The sequence below is a fragment of the Bos grunniens genome, chromosome 5 (genome assembly GCF_055505025.1).
Source record: "Bos grunniens cultivar Pamir isolate PY7600 chromosome 5, Bosgru_T2T1.0, whole genome shotgun sequence".
Taxonomy (NCBI): domain Eukaryota; kingdom Metazoa; phylum Chordata; class Mammalia; order Artiodactyla; family Bovidae; genus Bos; species Bos grunniens.
In genome coordinates, this window is record NC_141169.1 from 105670127 (window position 1) to 105688191 (window position 18065).

General features: G+C 51.2%; 2 protein-coding genes and 1 pseudogene across 4 annotated transcripts in view; all 3 read left to right on the forward strand.

Annotated features, from left to right (window-relative positions):
• VWF (von Willebrand factor) overlaps positions 1–2192 on the forward strand; it is a 125464-nt gene extending 123272 nt beyond the window's left edge. For both annotated transcript variants that reach the window (XM_086402347.1, XM_086402346.1), the window contains 2 exons: positions 1301–1398; positions 1874–2192. In XM_086402347.1, the coding sequence (XP_086258473.1) occupies positions 1301–1398; positions 1874–2062 (287 nt within the window). In that variant the 3' untranslated portion in view covers positions 2063–2192. The remainder of the gene's footprint in view (positions 1–1300; positions 1399–1873) is intronic.
• Positions 2193–15461: 13269 nt separating this feature from the next.
• Positions 15462–16000, forward strand: LOC147372920 (mitochondrial import inner membrane translocase subunit TIM14 pseudogene; annotated as a pseudogene). The gene has a single exon (XR_015164391.1). The product of XR_015164391.1 is annotated as a mitochondrial import inner membrane translocase subunit TIM14 pseudogene (transcript).
• The window catches only part of ANO2 (anoctamin 2), a 335785-nt gene continuing 333694 nt past the window's right edge, over positions 15975–18065 (forward strand). Inside the window, exons 1-3 of the mRNA XM_086404358.1 lie at positions 15975–15979; positions 16369–16582; positions 17683–18009. Of these exons, the coding sequence (XP_086260484.1) occupies positions 15975–15979; positions 16369–16582; positions 17683–18009 (546 nt within the window). The remainder of the gene's footprint in view (positions 15980–16368; positions 16583–17682; positions 18010–18065) is intronic.

Genomic DNA, 18065 nt, shown 5'->3' on the forward strand with positions numbered 1-18065 from the left:
AAGCGACTTAGCAGTAGCAGCAGCAATGAGGCCAAACGGAGGCTTCAGTGCTTTCAGGAGACGGGAACCCTCCATAAGGAAAATAAGCCAGGTTCGGGGATTTAAATCAACTGTGTGTTGGCTTCAATATGTTTTCCTCATTCACCCTCTTAATGTGGTTGGCAGGCTTTTGCTTTCAAATGAAATTATTTGGAAATTGGGAGTCTGGCTAATATGTATTTAAAGTTGAATTAGATTTGGAGCCATCCAGGAATGGAAAACTCCCAGTGTTTGGACAGGCAACAGTGAGCTGACATTGAATCCTAGAATTATCAGTGGTGCAAGGAGAGATTCAAAGCTGAATGCTTTTAACCCCTGTGTGGTAAGGAAACCCATGCCTGTGACCAGGAGATGGCTATACTCAAAAGCAAAAGATTCCTTAGGGGCCGCAAGGATCTTCTCAGTCCCTAGGGAGACAATGACATTTGCAGGGATGGATAGATATTAATTGTATTTATTGGATACTCATTGCCCGTTCACTTCTGGGTATAGTATAAGCAGGCTTCCCAGGTGGGAATCCGCCTGCAATGCTGGAGACGGAGGAGATTCAGTTTTGATCCCTGGGTGGGGAAAATCCTCTGGAGAAGAAACTGACAACCCTCTCCACTATTCTTGCCTGGAAAACTCCATGAACAGAGGAGGCTGGCAGGCCGTAGTCCATGGGGTCACAGAGTTGGACACAACTGAGCAACTCAGCACACATGCAGAATTATAAGCACAAGAGGCTTGCTCTGATCATTATGGCTTTTAGAGTCTACAATTGTATAAAAGTAAGTCTTATCCATCGACATCACCAAAGCATGGTGAATCTAGGTTCTTCTTGCAGTTAGAATTGTGCCATTAAGTGAGTTCAACCCAGTGATATCTTTATCTCTGATTGTGAAGGGTCAGGAGAAGCTGGGCTTCAGGTGGTGCTAGTGGTTAAGAACCTGCCTGCCAATGCAGGAGATGCAAGTTCGATCTCTGGGTCAGGAAAACACCCTGGAGAAGGGAATGACAACCCACTCTAGTATTCTTGCCTGGGAAATCACATGGACAAAGAGCCTGGTGAGCCGCAGTCTGTGGGGTTGTAAAGAGTAGGACACGACTGAAGCGACTTAGCAGGAGAGGCTGAGGGGAACCAGGATCACTGACTTGCCCTCTCTATAGCTGGCTGTGGTGACCTGGTTACTGTGAAACTGACCTATGTCTAGTGAATAAGGGAACTGGAGTGGACAGTGTCGAACGGGAGAACAGGTCCCATCTCTCACTTGCCCTGTAGGTGAGGAGCCTGAGTGCAAGGACATCACAGCCAGGGTGAAGTCCATCAAGGTGGGAGACTGCAAATCTGAAGACGAAGTGGACATTCACTACTGCCAGGTAAGGGGTCCTCTGCTCAGAGGACGGGTCTCTTCATTCGAACACCTCTCTTGAGATACATTGTGAAAAGATCTGGGAAGTTCACAGGGAGGAGATGTGAAAGAAACTAGGAACATTTTTTTCCTTTTGAAAGCAAATGTTTTATTGAAGTTAACTGAGAAATTTTGACCCCAGAAGATTAAAAAAAATCAGCAATGATTCAAAGCTTCCTTTGAGGAGAATGGAGGGTTACTTATGGAACACGGGAGCTGCCTTCCTCTTCCATCAAACATGCATAGAAATTGCAGCTACAGGGCTGGGTGTGAGAGTTCCAATTAGGGGAGGCCTTTCAGACACACTGCCTGGCTGTCCTGGGTTCCTCTGGCCGAGGCCAGGCCTGGAGGAGGGCAGGTGCAAGAAGCCGGCTGCCCCAGAGCCCTCCCCACCCTGGGACTCTCTATCACCCGCGTCGCTGCCTCTCTCTTTCCCGCTGTAGGGAAGATGCACCAGCAAAGCCCTGTACTCCATCGACACGGAGGACGTGCAGGACCAGTGTTCCTGCTGCTCGCCGACGCGCACGGAGCCCATGCCAGTGCCCCTGCGCTGCACCAACGGCTCCATCATCCACCATGTGGTCCTCAACGCCCTGCAGTGCCAGTGCTCCTCCAGGAAATGCAGCCCGTGACGCGCTGCCCGCCCGCCACGGACACCCGCTGCCTCCCGCTAGGCTCGGCGATCCCTGCTCCGCGCATGCGCACTCTACTCCCGGACCTTCCCCGGGCTCACAATAAAGGCCAATCTATCCTCTCGTCAAAGGCTGGTGGTTCATCCAGGTTGAGATGGCTGGGCTGCTCTGAGCCGGGTGCTGAGGTGGGGGCTGGGGAGTGGAGAGGGAGCCCAGGCTTTCACACCAGATCCTTTTCACCCCCGAGAGAGACTGTACTCAGTGCATCCACTGGACAATGAAGCTGGAAAGGATTTAGACATCATCTCATCCACTGCCCTCTCCGGCCCCTTCACCGAGGATGAAGGTAGCTCAGAGAGCGTGAGTGACTTGCCCAAGGTCACACAGCCGCTGGGTGGCAAGGCCAGGTTCAGAACCCAAGGACCTGGACACCTGGGCAAGAACCCTCGGGCTGGTCCACCGGAGCCACATGAATCTAGTCCTGACAGATTCAGCCTTGATCTCACCGGAACCGGGGAGGGCTGCATTTTTAGGCCTTTCTGCTTCCGCTGGATAAGAACCTCCAGGGAAGATAACGTTGGAGGCAAATGGCATGAGTTGCGTTGAGTCGCGTTGGTGGGGAGTTTTAGCCAGGTAGAGGGAAGGAGGAATGGAGAGAAGTTTTATATAACTGCTCAATAATTCAAAGGCTGTCGCCCTCTATCCATCATCACCCCACCTCCAACTTTGAGTAGTCTCTAAGGTCTCTGTGGGAAAGCAGATCCGGGGCCAGAGAATTATTAATAGCTGTCTCTCTCCTGACTGATCGCCTGATGCTCCACCCCAGGACCGAGGTGCTGTTGGTGGCATGGGGCTCCAAGAAACTCAGTGGGAGGCTACTTCTTCAACAGGGGGTGCCAATTTCCCAGTGCTCCCATAGCCCGAGTTCTCCTCGTATTTACTGACAGGACGATTCACTACCAAGGAAAAAGCTAAACTTGAAAAATTGCATGTTTTGATTTTAAAAAAACGTCAGGGAGCAGGGTAAATACGATGCTGAAGGAGAAACGTAGTGGGATGTGAACCAGGAGCTCTCCCACTCTACACGCGTTCCAAGGTGGATCTGCCTCTGGTCCCAGCTCTTGCTGTTCAGTTGCTCAGTTGTGTCTGACTCTTTGTGACCCCGTGGACTGCAGCACGCCAGGCTTCCCTGTCCTTCACCATTGCCTGGAGTTTGCTCAGACTCATGTCCATTGAGTTGGTGATGCCATCCAACCATCTCACCCTCTGTTACCTCCTTCTCCTCCTGCCCTCAATCCTTCCCAGCATCAGGGTCTTTTCTAATGAGTTGGCTCCACATCAGGTGGCCAAAGTATTGAAGTTTCAGCTTCAGTATCAGTCCTTCCAAAGAATATTCAGGGTTGGTTTCCTTTAGGATTGACTGGTTTGATCTTCTTGCGGTCCAAGGGACTCTCAAGAGTCTTCTCCCAGGACTCTCTGTCTTGTCACCCTCAGACCAGATGGGACAGTACCCCAAAGTGAGAATCTGAGGAAGAGTCTCAGGGAGTATGTGGAGAGACAGAAGAGATGAACCAAGGTGGAAATGTTTCCAGGCCTCTTGGCATTGGAAACACATATGGAAGGGTTCCTGGAAGTGAGTGAAGGGCGTGTCTGGGAGAGAAAGGAGTCAGGATCCAAGTGTTAGAGCACAGACTCTGAAGTGAGCTCAGCCCTCAGAGATATGGGGCCTGACCTTTACACTGCAGTCTCCTCATCTGTGAAATGGGTACACAGGAGGTAAAACATAGAATGGTTGTTAGAACTCATTCTTTTGGGGAAGGCTCTGAGAAGGGTGCTGAGGGAGTGGATGTCTGTATCCATATCAGCCTTGATTACTCCTGGCAGCCAGGACATAGCCCGCCAGGGATGGGCTGGGGTGGGCACATGCTGTTTCTGGTTTTCCTTCTGCTCAGCTCCCGGCTCCCTTTACTGTCTCAGGTTCATCATCAATTGATATAATGTACAAAGTAGGGAGGGGCTTCCCCAGTAGCTCAGCAATAAAGAATCCGCCTTCAGTGAAGGAGACGTAGGTTTGATCCCTGGGTCAGGAAGATCCCCTGGAGGAGGAAATGGAAACCCACTCCAGTATTCTTGCCTGAAAAATCCCATGGACCAAGGAGCCTGATGGACTATAGTCCATGGGATTCCAAAAGAGTAAGATATGACGTCGTGACTGAACATGCGTGCATAAAGTGGCGAGCAGTCCCACCAGCCCACCTTATCAGCATGGGAGATGGGAAAGTCTGTGGTCATACAGAGCCAACTTGACATATGTGTTAACATAATACCTTTTCATTGTCTGGGTCCCTGATATTAATGCACTCGCTTACCTTAGGGGCATCTTGGAATTGTAGATTTCATCATGCAGGATGGCCCTTTGGAGGTCTTCTTTTCCATCCCCTTGCCCATGGCTAGGTACCAAAGCCATTCCAGAGAGATTGAGCTCCTCTTTTTTCCTAGGATCGAGCTTTCAACATCTGTTTTCTCAACTGGTCCCACAGTCTCCCTGGGAAGCTTTTCTAAAACCTGCCCCTCCCCTTACCACTTGCAGCTCCTCTTCCTGTCCCTGGGGCGAGATTCCTCCACTTTTGCTCCTTTTAGTCTCCAGAAAGGTGGGGGACAGTTGGTGGCGGGTAGAGTGCAGGCAGGTGTGCGGGGAAGCACCCACCCCCACCCAGGCGATCAGCGACAGGGCGGTGGGAAGCGGGGTTTCTGGGCGGGATTGGAAACTAATCAGGCAGACGGTTCAAGAGATAATCCTGCTGAATGCTCACACCCAAACCAGGTTAGGAGGCAGCGCCCAGGGCAGGGAGAGCCGCAGTCTTACGGTCTGGCCCCTCAGCTTCATTAACCCGAGCGTGACCCAGACTCAACCCGCTGGCGGGAACGCGCTTATTCCTTCACGTGGCGCGACTAGCGGCCGGTGCGCCCAGGGCGCAGCAGCCGGAGGAGGCCGGGTGGCCCAGCGAGGGATGGGGGAGGAGACAGCAGCAGCAGGCAGGGGCGGGCACGTCCAGACGGAGCTGAGCCGAGATGGAATTAGCTCGGCGGCTGAATAAGCCAGTGCAGACGCCAGCGCAGCCGCGGGACAGTCGGGGTTTCGGGTCCAGTGCGCCCGCTCCATGGCCACCACCTCGGGGCTGCATGGTGAGTCTCCCTTGCATGGACCTGGTCTTGAGCATCTAGAATCCTGTAGGACGGAGAGGGAGCTGGGAGTGAAGGAGAGGGCATCCCTATTCCTACCCTTGAGATTGGTGACCCCGGGTGAACCTGGAGGGGGCTTCGCAGAGCAGATCCCTGTCTGCTGGCTAGACAGGCAGACATGATTTCAGTCTATGATCCCTGACATGAAAGCCCTTTGTTCAGCCCAAGACTGCCCTGTCCTGGGACTCCAAGCTCAGGGGTCCCACGCTTGTCTGTGGAGCAACGGGTGCCCCTGGATGCTGGGGCACCCAGACCAGCAACTTCTCACACTGGGGTGGCTCTCACCCTCGGAAGGTGAGGGACACCTGAGCGGTTTCCTGGACACTCATGTCCTATCAAGGAGAAAAGAGGCAGGACAAGAGTTAGGGGATTGGTGCAGCAGCTTTTTGTTGATGAATTACCAATTCCAATCTCTTTATCTTCTCCTTGTTACAAGTCAGGGGGTGTTTAGCACATCTGAATGGATGAGCAAATAGCTGAGGTTTAATTCAGAAACAGTCTGCTGAGGACAGAGGTTCAGACTCACCCCCTGCAACTTGGGTTTAGCCTCTTGGAGCATCCTCACAATTTCAGAAAGTCTCCCCCAGCCCTTATCCACCCCAGGAAGGGCATTTACACATTTACGTGGGAAGCACAGGCGTGTCTTTCTCCGGGAGCTTATTTAAGAGGAAAAGCAAATTGAGGCAGCGTTTAGGGGAGCAGGGCATGACCCTTCTGCATCTTCAGGTGATCCTGAATACACATGTGCGTTTGGTGGGTTTGACCCTGCCTAGAAGGCGATTCTGTCTGGAGTCTTGTTTCCAGTGATTCATGAGAGAGGCGTGGAGTGGCAGGGGCCGGGGAAGGTGCTCACTTCACTGGCATGAACAGTGGGTACAGGGGACTGGAAGGCAGGTGTGAGTCTGGGACTATGTGAGCACATGTGGAGAGACGCTCCGGGACCGTGTGAATGCTGGTCTAGGGCAGAAGTTTCTGCAGAGCAAGGTTAAATCTCAGCCCCAAAGGCAGGTGGCAGGTGAGGGAGGATCTTGGACAAGAGGGGGCTCCTCCAGAAGGTGATAAGACAACTTGTCTGGGCTTTGCTCTTGGGATTGGACATCAGAAACCTGCCCCAGCTGCCAGGCATCCAGGGCCCAATCGCCCCTTCACTGTGGCCTGCCAGGCGCCATCATTTTGGGAGCCAGGAACCTAAGCAGGTCCTTTCTGGGCACCTGCACTGCTCTCTGAGTTACTTCTAGGTGGGCCCTGGGCCTCTTTGCTGGCTGATGGAGGAGGCTGTGTGATCAGGGAGATGGGTTCCAAACACTAGCCTCAGGCTCTGTCTGGTCCAGCTTCTCTGTCCCTTCTCTGCCCACTTCCACTGTGGGGCAGGACTGGGGTGGGGGGCCAGAGACACTGAGGGCTACAAGGAGCTTGTGTTTCATTTTCTCTAATGAGGATCTAATTTCCTGTTAATCCACCCATCTCGTGGACCCTTCAACTGGCTGAGAGCAGCCTGGCATTCCTAGAGCACACAAAGAACAGAAACTTGGCCACTAGAGATGAGAATCTGGCCTCTAGCTACAAAGTAGAATCCATCTATATTTGTGATCAGGTTGCTGGGGAGGAGGAGTTTGTAAAAAGATTGCCTTCAAAGAAGGAACCAGCCACGTGGACACCTGGAGAATGATCAAGAACGGCATGCATGTATGCTAAGTTGCTTCAGTCGTGTCTGACTCTTTGAGACCTTATGGATCATAACCTGCCAGGCTCTGTTGTCCATGGGATTCTTTGGGCAAGAATACTGGAGTGAGTTGCCATGCCTTCCTCCAGGAGATCTGCCTGACCCAGGATTGAACCCGTGTCTCCTATGGCTCCTGCATTGCAGTCAGATTCTTTATTGCTGAGCCACCAGGGAAGCCCTCAAGCAACAGCTGCTGCTGCTAAGTCACTTCAGTCGTGTCCGACTCTGCGACCCCATAGACGGCAGCCCACCCGGCTCTGCCGTCCCTGGGATTCTCCAGGCAAGAACACTGGAGTGGGTTGCCATTTCCTTCTCCATTGCGTGAAAGTGAAAAGTGAAAGTGAAGTCGCTCAGTCGCCTCCAACTCGTAGCGACCCCATGGACTGCAGCCTACCAGGCTCCTCCGTCCATGAGATTTTCTAGGCAAGAGTACTGGAGTGGCTTGCCATTGCCTTCTCCGCATGCAACAGCAGTAGAGACGAAAGACCCTGGGGCAGCAATGTGCTTGGGCTGTCCGAAAAGTCAGGGGGGAAACCCGGTGCCTGGAGGGTGAGGGAGAGGGTGAGCCAGATCACATGGAGTCTTGGGGCTCAGGCTGTATGTTTTTGACTTTCAAAGAGAAAGGGGAGACATACTTAGACACTGTGCATACAGATACTGCACTTCACTTCCCAACAGCCTTGGGGTCAATATGAAATCCATGTCATTGAAGAGGAACCTGAGGTTCAGAGAGGTTAGGAAATACCCATTACATTGGGTTCACCAGTGAATCATCAGTAAAGGATAAAGTTGGAATTCTAACTCACTTCCCTACCACCTCACCTTGTTGCTCTCATTCTGTTCTTCAGAAGCCATTAGAAGGAAGTGTAGATGTTGGCAAGGAAGGGGTGGGTGGAAGTGTGGGTGGAAGTGGGGCCTTTAGGGAGATATTCATTTTGCAAGGCTGATAGTTGATGCTGTGGTCATATTCCAGGCATGGCTTGCCTTGACACGACTTCCAGTCTAGAGTCATCAGGGTTAGTTTATCTAGTGGGATCAAACCTAAGAAGGCCAGTTGTCATCACTGAACTCCTGCGTGCCACTGTGGTTCACACTGGGGACGTGCTTTAGTGAGCACTGATTGCCTGAATTCCACGTTGATGGTTTACAGACACGTGGGAGACTGACCCACTGCCTGCAGAGAACTTGCCCAGTGTCTGATGGATTCTGGTAATCCCAGCTCACGGTCACGTCTATGGATCCGCACACCACGCACCGGTGGGGGCAGCACACACCCGTTCATGCACACTTGTGGAGCCAGTCAGTGCTCAGCGCTGGAGCTGCAAGGATCAACAGGGCACGCACACACTGGACCGACAGGACCTTACATTCTCCGCTCTTGGTGCCCTAAGGTCACCGCTGCGCTCATTGTTGGACAAGAAAGGAGGAGGCAGGGTCAAGAATAGGCTTGTTCAGACCACACCAATGAAATTAACCACATCCATACTTCACAGTCTCCCTGGTGGCCCAGACTGTAAAGATTCCGCCTGCAGTGCAGAAGACCTGGGATCGATCCCTGGGTTAGGAAGATCCCCTGGCTAAGGGAATGGCAACCCACTCCAGTATTCTTGCCTGGGAAATCCCATGGACAGAGGAGCCTGGCGAGCTACAGTCCATGGGGTTGCACAGAGTCGGACATGACTGAAGCAAATAATACTTTCACACTTCGTAGTATTAATACATTTCAAGATGTACTAAAGTCTTTCTTTGGCTCCTACAGACAACCCTGCCCTCTCTCCAGAAACTCTAAGCAAATAATTTATAAGTCCATCTGGCTGACAGTTCTCCATCTATGTTAACTTGCGCTGAAACTACAAAAAGATGACAATTCTTTCAAGGAGCCGGGTGAGATCCTCCCCCCATTGTGTAGCAAACACAAATATAAAGCATGCCACCCTTGCATCTTCTCCTTTTTTAAAAAAATATTTCCTTTTGTTTTGTAGAGTACTTTTATTTATTCTATGCTCCCGACCAGGCACTGAACCTGTGCCCTGTGCAGTGGGAATTCAGAGTCTTAACCACTGGACCCCCAGGGCAGTCCCACCCTCACATCTTCAGACTGGTTCACTGATTTCTAGAAAAATGGGAAAACTCACACTTTTCTAGCAATCACTGATGCCTGTTATTCATCATAAACTAATTAAAAATAGCTTTAAGAATTTAAAAGTAATGATACGTGCCCGTTGAAAATAATTAAATAGAAAAAAATACCGGTTTTTAATATTTTGGTAATGATTCTTGACCCTAACTCCTTTCTAATTCATTTTTATTTTTTTCCTATATCAGTAACTACTTCTATTTCTTATTTATTAACCTTCAAACAAATTGCAAGAAAGGAAACCTAGATACCATAAAACTTAAGGGAAAATGAGCAAATGCCAAAGAATGAAAGATTGGGCACATATTATTATATCAGCCAAACCTAGATAAGAATAGGTACTGTAATTGAGAAAAACTTACTTATAACCTCCTGACAGGCAGATCAGAAAAGAGATAATAAGTTACATGGGTCCCATTGCCTAGGAAAATGAGACTAGTTCATCAACATTAAACTTTAAGAAGAATGTCACGGTGGCATTTGTATGATGTATAAGACACTGCCCAGCATAAAGAGCTGTAGTTTCATTAGTAGCTTTTTAGAAAGGTATTATTTTGCACGTGGGCATTTATTTTATTGTGTCTGTCTTTATTTTAAAACAGGTGTTTCTGTTTTATACTTTTCTGGTCCGTTCTACTCTATTATACTGAAAAAAACATGCTGTTTTCAAACCATTAGATAACCGACTATCTTTCAAATCATTAGATAACGAACCTCTAACTTGAGAAATAGTGGCCTGTGGGCTTCCCAGGTAGCTCAGTGGTAAAGAATCCACCGGCCAGTGTCGGAGATGCAGGTTCTGTCCCAGGGTTGGGAAGATCCCCCAGAATAGGAAATGACAACCAACTCCAGTATTCTTGCCTGGAAAATCCCATGGACAGAGGAGCCTGGTGGCTACAGTCCATATGGTCGCAACGGGTTGGACATGACTGAGTGACTGAGCACCGACGCACGATGGCTTGTAGCATGTAGAAAATTTAGTGGCTAATAGTCCATTTTGACCAGTGACTTACAATCTCTTCTCCTCGCCTTCGTAAGAAAGGAATACAAGACTCTCCCCTCAGGAGCAGTTCTTATCCAGTGCCTATCTGTTTTACTTCCCTTCATCGTGAAGAACATCCTTTAGCATTTATTTTTTTTAATGAAATTTTTACTTTATATTGGAGTGGCGTTATTTATGATGCTGCATTATTTTCAGGCAAAGTGATTCGGTTATACGTGCACATACATCCATTCTTTCCATTCCTTAAAATGTGGTTCTGCTGGTGACAAAGCCTCTCAATTTTTTTACCCTCCAAAGCTCCAAAATTCCACGCCACAAAGCACAGGAGAGACGACTGACCAGAAATCCCTCTCTGCTCTTCTTTTCTGCATCTCAATTTTGTATCCACTCTTTCCTTGAGCACCGGCTGTGTGCCAGGCTGCAGTGAAGGCCAGAGATGACGTCCAGTCCCTACCTCTGAGCATCTCTCCCCACCTGGAGTGTGCAGGCACGAGGGAGTTATGCTGTCTGTCAACCTGGGGGAAGTTGAACAAGGCTCTGTAGTACGAGTATGGATGGTATCTCTGTGGGCTGAATTACTGCCCGTGTAAGCAAGTGTTAGTTCTTCAGTCGTGTCCAACTCTTTGTGACCCTGTGGATTATAGTTCACCAAACTCCTCTGTCCATGCAATTCTCCAGGCAAGAATACTGGAGTGGGTTGCCATTTCCTCCTCCAGGGGATATTCCCTATTCAGGGATTGAACCCGGGTCTCCTGAATTGCAGACAGATTCTTTAATGTCTGAACCACCAGGGAAGCCCTAGTAAGTGAAGTTATTTATTATTATGCACATTGATAGTGGAGGGCACCTTATGCTCAGCTAGTTGCTCTAATGAACAGACTTAAAAATAAGGAGTAAAGCATAACAAGAGTGCACTGCTTGCTAAAGAGATAGGGCTAGGTGGGTGATCAAGTTGGTAGGGTGGCTCTTTCCCCAAAAGCTTTTCAGGGACCCGGGATGATGGGGGCTCAGCCAACTTCATTTGTGACTTCCGAGGTGGCCCCGAGGGTTGCCACTCCAGTTATCAGGGAGCAGGGAAACAGCGCGCAGGAGCAGTCATGGAAGGTTTTGATGGGTCAGACCTAGAAATAGCACATAACACTCTGCTTGCATTCCTCTGGCTGGAATTCAGTCTCGTGGCCACATCAGGGAGGCTCGGAAATATGGTCTAGCTGTGTGTTCAGGGAGAAGCGGAGAACATGGATTTTGGTAAGCAGCTTGTAGTCTGTTTCATGAAGTGAAGTGTTAGTTGCTCAGTTGTGTCCGACTCTTTGCGACCCCGTGGACTGTAGCCCGCCAGGCTCTTCTATCCATGGAATTCTCCAGGCAAGAATACTGGAGTGGGTTGCCATTTCCTTCACCAGGGGATCTTCCTGACCCAGGGATCGAACCCGGGTCTCCTTCATTGCAGGCGGATTCTTTACTGTCTGAGCCACCAGGGAAGCCCAAGTCTCTGTCATAGGGGCCTATCAAAAATGGTAAGTTTTCTGTGATTTAGTACCCTTATTATATATTAAAGTTACAGATTTAGACCGTTTGTCTCCCCAAGGAGACTCTGAGATCTTCAAGTTTCAGCATCCAGGACAGGACAAGGTGTGTGGTAAATGATTATGAAATGGTTTTGAATGTGTGAATGAATGAATGGTGAGCTGGGGTGACATTAGCTAGCCAACAGATTCAAATGCTTCTTATTGTCTTCTTTTTATTTTTGAAGTATAGCTGATTTACAGTGAGTGTTGTGTTAGTTTCAGATGCACAGCAAAGTGATTCATTTATATGTATACATTCCTGTTCTTTTTTGTTTCTTTTCCGTTGTGGTTTATCACAGAATATTGAACACAGCTCCCTGTGCTCAACCATAGGACCATGTTATCTATTTTATATATAGTAGTATGCATCTGCTAATCCCGAACTGCTAATTTATTGTTCCCCCACCCCATTTCCCTTTTGGTAGCCCTAAGTTTGTTTTCTATGTCTGTGAGTCTGTTTCCATCCTCCTGACCCAGGGATCAAACCCATGTCTTTGTCTTTTGGATTGCAGGGAGAGTCTTTACCTACTGAGCCACCTTGGAAGCATATTTTGTAGATAAGCTCATTTGTCTCATTTCTAAAGATTCTACATATAAGTGATATCATATGATACTTGTCTTTCTTTGTCTGATTTACTTCACTTAGTATGGTAATCTCTAGGTCCATCCATGATGCTGCTAATGACATTGTTTCATTCTTTCTTATGACTGGGTAATATTCTGTCGCACATAAACATATGTACATGCATGTATGCTCAGTTGCTTCAGTCATGTCTGGCTCTTTGCGACCATTTGGACTGTGGCTCTCCAAGCTCCTCTGTCCATGGGATTCTCCAGGCAAGAATACTGGAGTGGGTTGCCATGCCCTCCTCTAGGTGATCCTCCCAACCCAGGGATTGAACCCGAGTCTCATGCGTCTCCTGAATGGGCAGGTGGGTTCTTTACCACTGATCCAGCTGGGAAGCATTACTCACTAGATAACTGTTTATTGTGAAAGGATAGGGTACAACTCAGGAAGAGCCAGATGAATGAGATGCAGAGGACAAGATACGTGGGAAGGACCTGGAATCCCATGCCCTCTGGATGTGCTGTTCTTCCCACATCTCCACTTGTTCATCAACCTGGAAGCTCAGTGAACTCCGTCCTTTTGGGGGCTTCATTATAGGGGCATGACTGATTGTAATACATCCTTTTGGGGCACTTCATTACACAGGCACAATTGATTAAGTTTCCGGCCACCCATGGTGACTAAGCTCAATCTCCAGTCCTACAGCCTCCTAGGAGGGCAGGCGGAGGGAGGGGAGGGGAGACTGCAAGGTCCACCGTCTCATCACAAGGTCAGTTCCCCTAGCAACCAGGCCCCATTCTTAGGTTATCGGGGAGCTTCCCAAAAGTCACCTCATTAACATAACAAAAGACACCTTGATTGCTCTCCACACTTAGGAAATTCTGAGGGTTTTAGGAGCTCTGTAGCAGGTACAGAACAAAGGCCAAATTATCTGTTTTTACAATAAATCACAGTATCACACCCCCAGAACCCAGGAGGGTGGCTAAGCCACAAACACCCAGGGATCTCCTGTTCAAGGCCATCTGTGCTAGGAGCCAAGTGAATGGTGTAAGAAGGGAAATAAAAATGGAGTCGGTATTGCAAAGAGAGCTCTGTGTGCGTGTGTGAGTTGCTCAGCTGTGTCCAACTCTTTGCGACCCCATGGACTGTAGCCCGCAAGGCTCTTCTGTCCATGGAATTCTCCAGGCAAGAATACTGTAGTGGGTTGCCATTTTCTCCTCCAGGGAATCTTCCCCACCCAGAGACTGAACCTGCATTTCAGGCAGATTCCTTATTGTCTCAGCCAACAGGGAAGCCCAACAGAGCTCTCTAAAATGCCATTATTTCCTGGAATGTCTTTCTGGAGCTGGAACGGCTGAACTCCGCGCTGTTCTCTAATCGCTGGTTATGGGAGGAGGCGGGCATGAAAGCAGGACCCCAGGCAGCAGTGATCCGTATATCAGAGGGCCAGCAGAGGGAGTGGCCAGGGTGGCTGGTGGGGCCCTGGAGGCCAGCCTCAAAGCCCCAGTGGCTCCTTTAGGGGATGGTGGCTCCCAGACAGTGGTGTGACTAAAGCTTTGGGCTGCCTCTTAATCTGAGCTACCAGGGTCACTGGTGTGAATTCATTCCTTGAATGCTGTCAAGGAAGTATGGGCCTTGAATGAGCATCCGCTGTATCACCTGCCCAGGTACTCATCAGGATGGTCTCCGGTTGTTTAGACATACATGGAGGTTTTCAGGGCGTGTTTAGACACACACCCTGGGGTGCACAGTCTTGCTCTCAGTTCTGATCTGGGCAGAAATGCACAAGGGGAGAGGGATGAGCAAGACTGGGAACTGAGGACAGAAGCCCCTCCCCTGATATCCTAAACTGGAGGCCCCCATCGCCCCACCAGCATGCATGCCCACTCCTGGCCCTCAGTGTTCTGTCCCCTGCCTTCCAGATGCTTCAAGATGCAGATTCCTGAAGCTACTTTGACTTTTCCACCGTTCTGGTTCCCTCAATATAGGCCAGAGCCCACAGTCTAGAAACCAGTTGTGGAATCTTTACTTGCTGGCTGTAACTGTGTTTCCTGCACATCATCGGTATCTTCACAAAGTGATGATATTGATACATCTCTCAAGCGCAGGGACCCAAGTTCCAGTCCTCCCGAAACTGCCCAGCAGAGAGCTGGGCACAGGTATGGGGCTACTCCTCAACCCTGTAACTGACCAGAAGCTCTAAGAGACTGGGAAAAGCTGCCTTTGGTCCGTTCATTCGTTCCTTCATTCAGCAGGTGCTAAGGGCTAGGTTGTGGTTTAGTCGTTAACTCGTCTGTTAAGTTTATCATTTAATGTTTAACTCTGTCCATCCGTTTAGTCTTTAAGTCCGACTCTTGCGACCCCATGGGCTGTAGCCTGCCAGGCTCCTCTGGCCATAGGATTTCCAGGCAAGAATACTGGAGTAGGTTGTCTTGCCCGTCTCCAGGGGATTTTCCTGACCCAGGGAATGAGTCCAGGTATCCTGCACTGCAGGCAGATTCTTTACTGACTGAGCTACCAGGTAGATGTATAAGATGTGATTTCTGCTCACAAGAAGTTTAAAATGAAAAGAATAAGAACAATGATCATAACCACTTTTTATTGCATACCTGCAGGCTAATGACTGTCCAGGTGCTTTGTATGTGTATCTCTCATTCTCATTTTCACTACAAACCTGCAAGTTTGGGGGAGTCTCCTCCTTTTACAGTTGAAGAAGCAGGCTCAGAGACCTCAGAGTCAGTTCGGGGCAGGGCCAAGGTGTCATCCTGGGTGCCCTGAAAGGCTGCTCTGGGGTGTTGGGGGAGGGAGAGACTGGGCTGCTCTGAGGCCATGGCGGGCAGCAGGGGTGTGGAGACCCCTTAAGGGCCCCAGAGGTGGCCCTTGGGTCAGAGGTCACCCTTGCCCTGAGTCCACTCTTGGTCTGTCTTCTTCAGGGGTGTGAGGGCTGCCAGGGTGCCCCCTTCTCTTGCTGCCCTGGGAGGGACCCTAAAGACTAAACCTTTGGCATTAATAAAGGGTGTCTCTCCAGCAGTGCCCCACCCACCCTGCCTCCAGGCAACTGCCCTCCTCATGTCTGGGAACCGTAAGAGATTATGACAGTCATCATCAGAAGGAGCTACTGCGCCCGTCCGCGGGCCCACTTTTACGACAATTTTCTGACCTAGTTTACGGCCGCCACTGCCGTATTTCCTGGGGCGCTTGCCTAGGTGGTTTGTAAGTGCTGGTAGTGGCTGAATCACTTTGTGATTAAGGCATAAACTTGGTAGGCTGGGATGAACCGCGCTCCTGGTGGAAGCAGGGGAACCGAGCAGGTGCCATGGCCAGTACAGTGGTAGCAGTTGGACTGACCATTGCTGCTGCAGGATTTGCAGGTCGTTATGCTTTGCAAGCCATGAAGCATATGGAGCCTCAAGTAAAACAAGTTTTTCAAAGTCTACCAAAAACTGCCTTCAGTGGTGGCTATTACAGAGGTGGGTTTGAACCCAAAATGACAAAACGGGAAGCAGCATTAATACTAGGTGTAAGCCCTACTGCCAATAAAGCCAAAATAAGAGATGCTCATCGACGAATTATACTTTTAAATCACCCAGACAAGGGAGGATCTCCTTATATAGCAGCCAAAATCAATGAAGCTAAAGATTTGCTAGATTTGTAGCTGTCAAGCTACAAAATGAAGTAAATGTATGATGACTTAAGTTCTTATTCTCTTATGCGTCCCAGCTTTTTATAATAAAATGCCTCAAACCTAAAAAAAAAAAAAAAAAAAAGAAGGAGCTACTGCTGGTGGCTCTAGGCTCCGTGTGTGTGTGCGCGCGCATGCGCGCGCGCGTGCGTGCGTGTGTGTGTGTGTGTGCGTGTGTGTGTGTGTGTGTGTGAGATGGGAACACCCTACCCCCTCCCCTATGGCCAATGTGAGCCTGGCTAACTAAGCCTATGAGGACTGGCTGGTGGGGGCGGTGGGCAGCTGTGGGGAGTGTGGTGTGTTCTCAGGGCTGCCCTGGGGTCCCAGGCTCAGCGCCTCAGCTGCTCTGGGTCCTGTGTCCATGCTTTCCCATCCCCTGAAGCTGCTGTCCCTCTGTGTCCTTGTCTTTCACAGACATCCCCCTGCTCCCTGGCTCCCCACGCCGGCTGAGCCCGCGGGCAGTGGTCAGAGGGGGTCAGGGCCCCAAACACGGACAGCAGTGCCTCCAGGCGCCGGGTCCCCCAGCCAGTCTGCAGGGCAGTGTCCCCCAAGGTTCCGGCCAGGCGTCCGGCGGAGGGAGCGCCCCCAACAGCTCTGTGAGTACTGGGGCGTGTGGATGGGCGGGCCTGTGGGATGCCTTCCACTTGGGGGCACGGGGTGTGTATTGTGGGTTTGTGTGTGGGGGCGGGGTTTCTGTTAGGCTCTCTTCATCTCCTGTCTCTCCAAGACGGGATGGCACACTGTCCCAGCAGCACTGGGTCCCCTGGTCAGAGGAGGATGGGGAAGACAGGTGTAAGAGGCCGGGTGGCCCCACCCCTGGCCTGCAGGCTCCCCGGCCCTCCCCGGACCTCAGCTGGGGCGCCTCTGAGGCTCTCCCCTGTGCCTGGCGCTTCATCTGGTTGCCCAGGTGACCTCTCAGGTGGCTGCGGAGGCAGCTGGGTATCAAACTGGTAATAAACAGGGAAACACCCAAAGCGGGAGGCAGGTCCCTCCCCCGGCTCCACCTAGTTCTTTCTCCTCCTCTTCTCAACCTCCCATCGCCTCCAGGAGCAGACGGGAGTGGACCGCAGCCTCTCTGGCAGGGTCCTCGCCAGTGGCTGGGGAGGACGGAGAGCGGGTAGAGGAGGATATGGCGCTGTGAGGCGCAGAGTGGACAGTGAATCCCCCGTGGGGTAGGAGTCGGGTGGGCCAGGCGGCTAGAAATCGGCCTTTGTTCCAATGGATCCAGAGAACCTGCCGGTGAGTACGGCGTGTTTGCAGGCAGGCCTGCACCTCTGCAAAGAGGAAGGGGTGTCGTGGTGCATGTGGGGGGCCCTTCGTGTCAGAGCGCGTGGGTGACGCAGGTAGGCACAGTGTGCGCCGGTGTGAGGCTGAGTGCTCGACTTGTGCGCGTGTGCTGGAATGGGGCTTGGTGCGCGGAGGGAGGCCGGTGGTGGGATGCGCAGGGTTGACGCTGCATATGCATCTGTGTGCGTGAGCGTGCATGTGTGCTGCGTCTATGGGCCGGGGCTAGACCCGGGGCTAGGGCGGAGGAGTGGCGGCCTGGCCGATGAACTCGGGCCTCTCTGTCCTTTCGCTGTGAGGGCCTGGCCTCCTTGTCCCCGTCCCAGGTCCCAGAGCGCCAGGTCAGCCTCCCGCGCCTCTCGCCCCTCCCTCACTGGATGTCGCCGCTCCGTGTCCCCTCTTCTTCGGCCAGGTCATCAACAATTACTTGGAGGCCAGCGAGCCGGTGTCCTCGGAGGCCTGCGTGAGCCGCATGCACTTCTATGACAGCCAGAGGAAGGTGGACTACGTGCTCGCCTACCACTACCGGAAACGCGGGGCGCACCCCGGCCACAGCTCCCCGGGCCACAATCTGGCTATCGTCTCCAATGGCGAGACGGGCAAGGACCCCCAGGCGGGGGCTCCCGGTGACATCGAGCTGGGGCCGCTCGATGCCCTGGAGGAGGAGAGGAAGGAGCAGCGAGAGGAGTTTGAGCACAACCTGATGGAGGCTGGGCTGGAGCTGGAGAAGGACTTGGAGGTGAGGTTGGGCAGGTGGCCGAGGGTCTGGGGTGCGATGGCTGTGCTGGGCTGGGT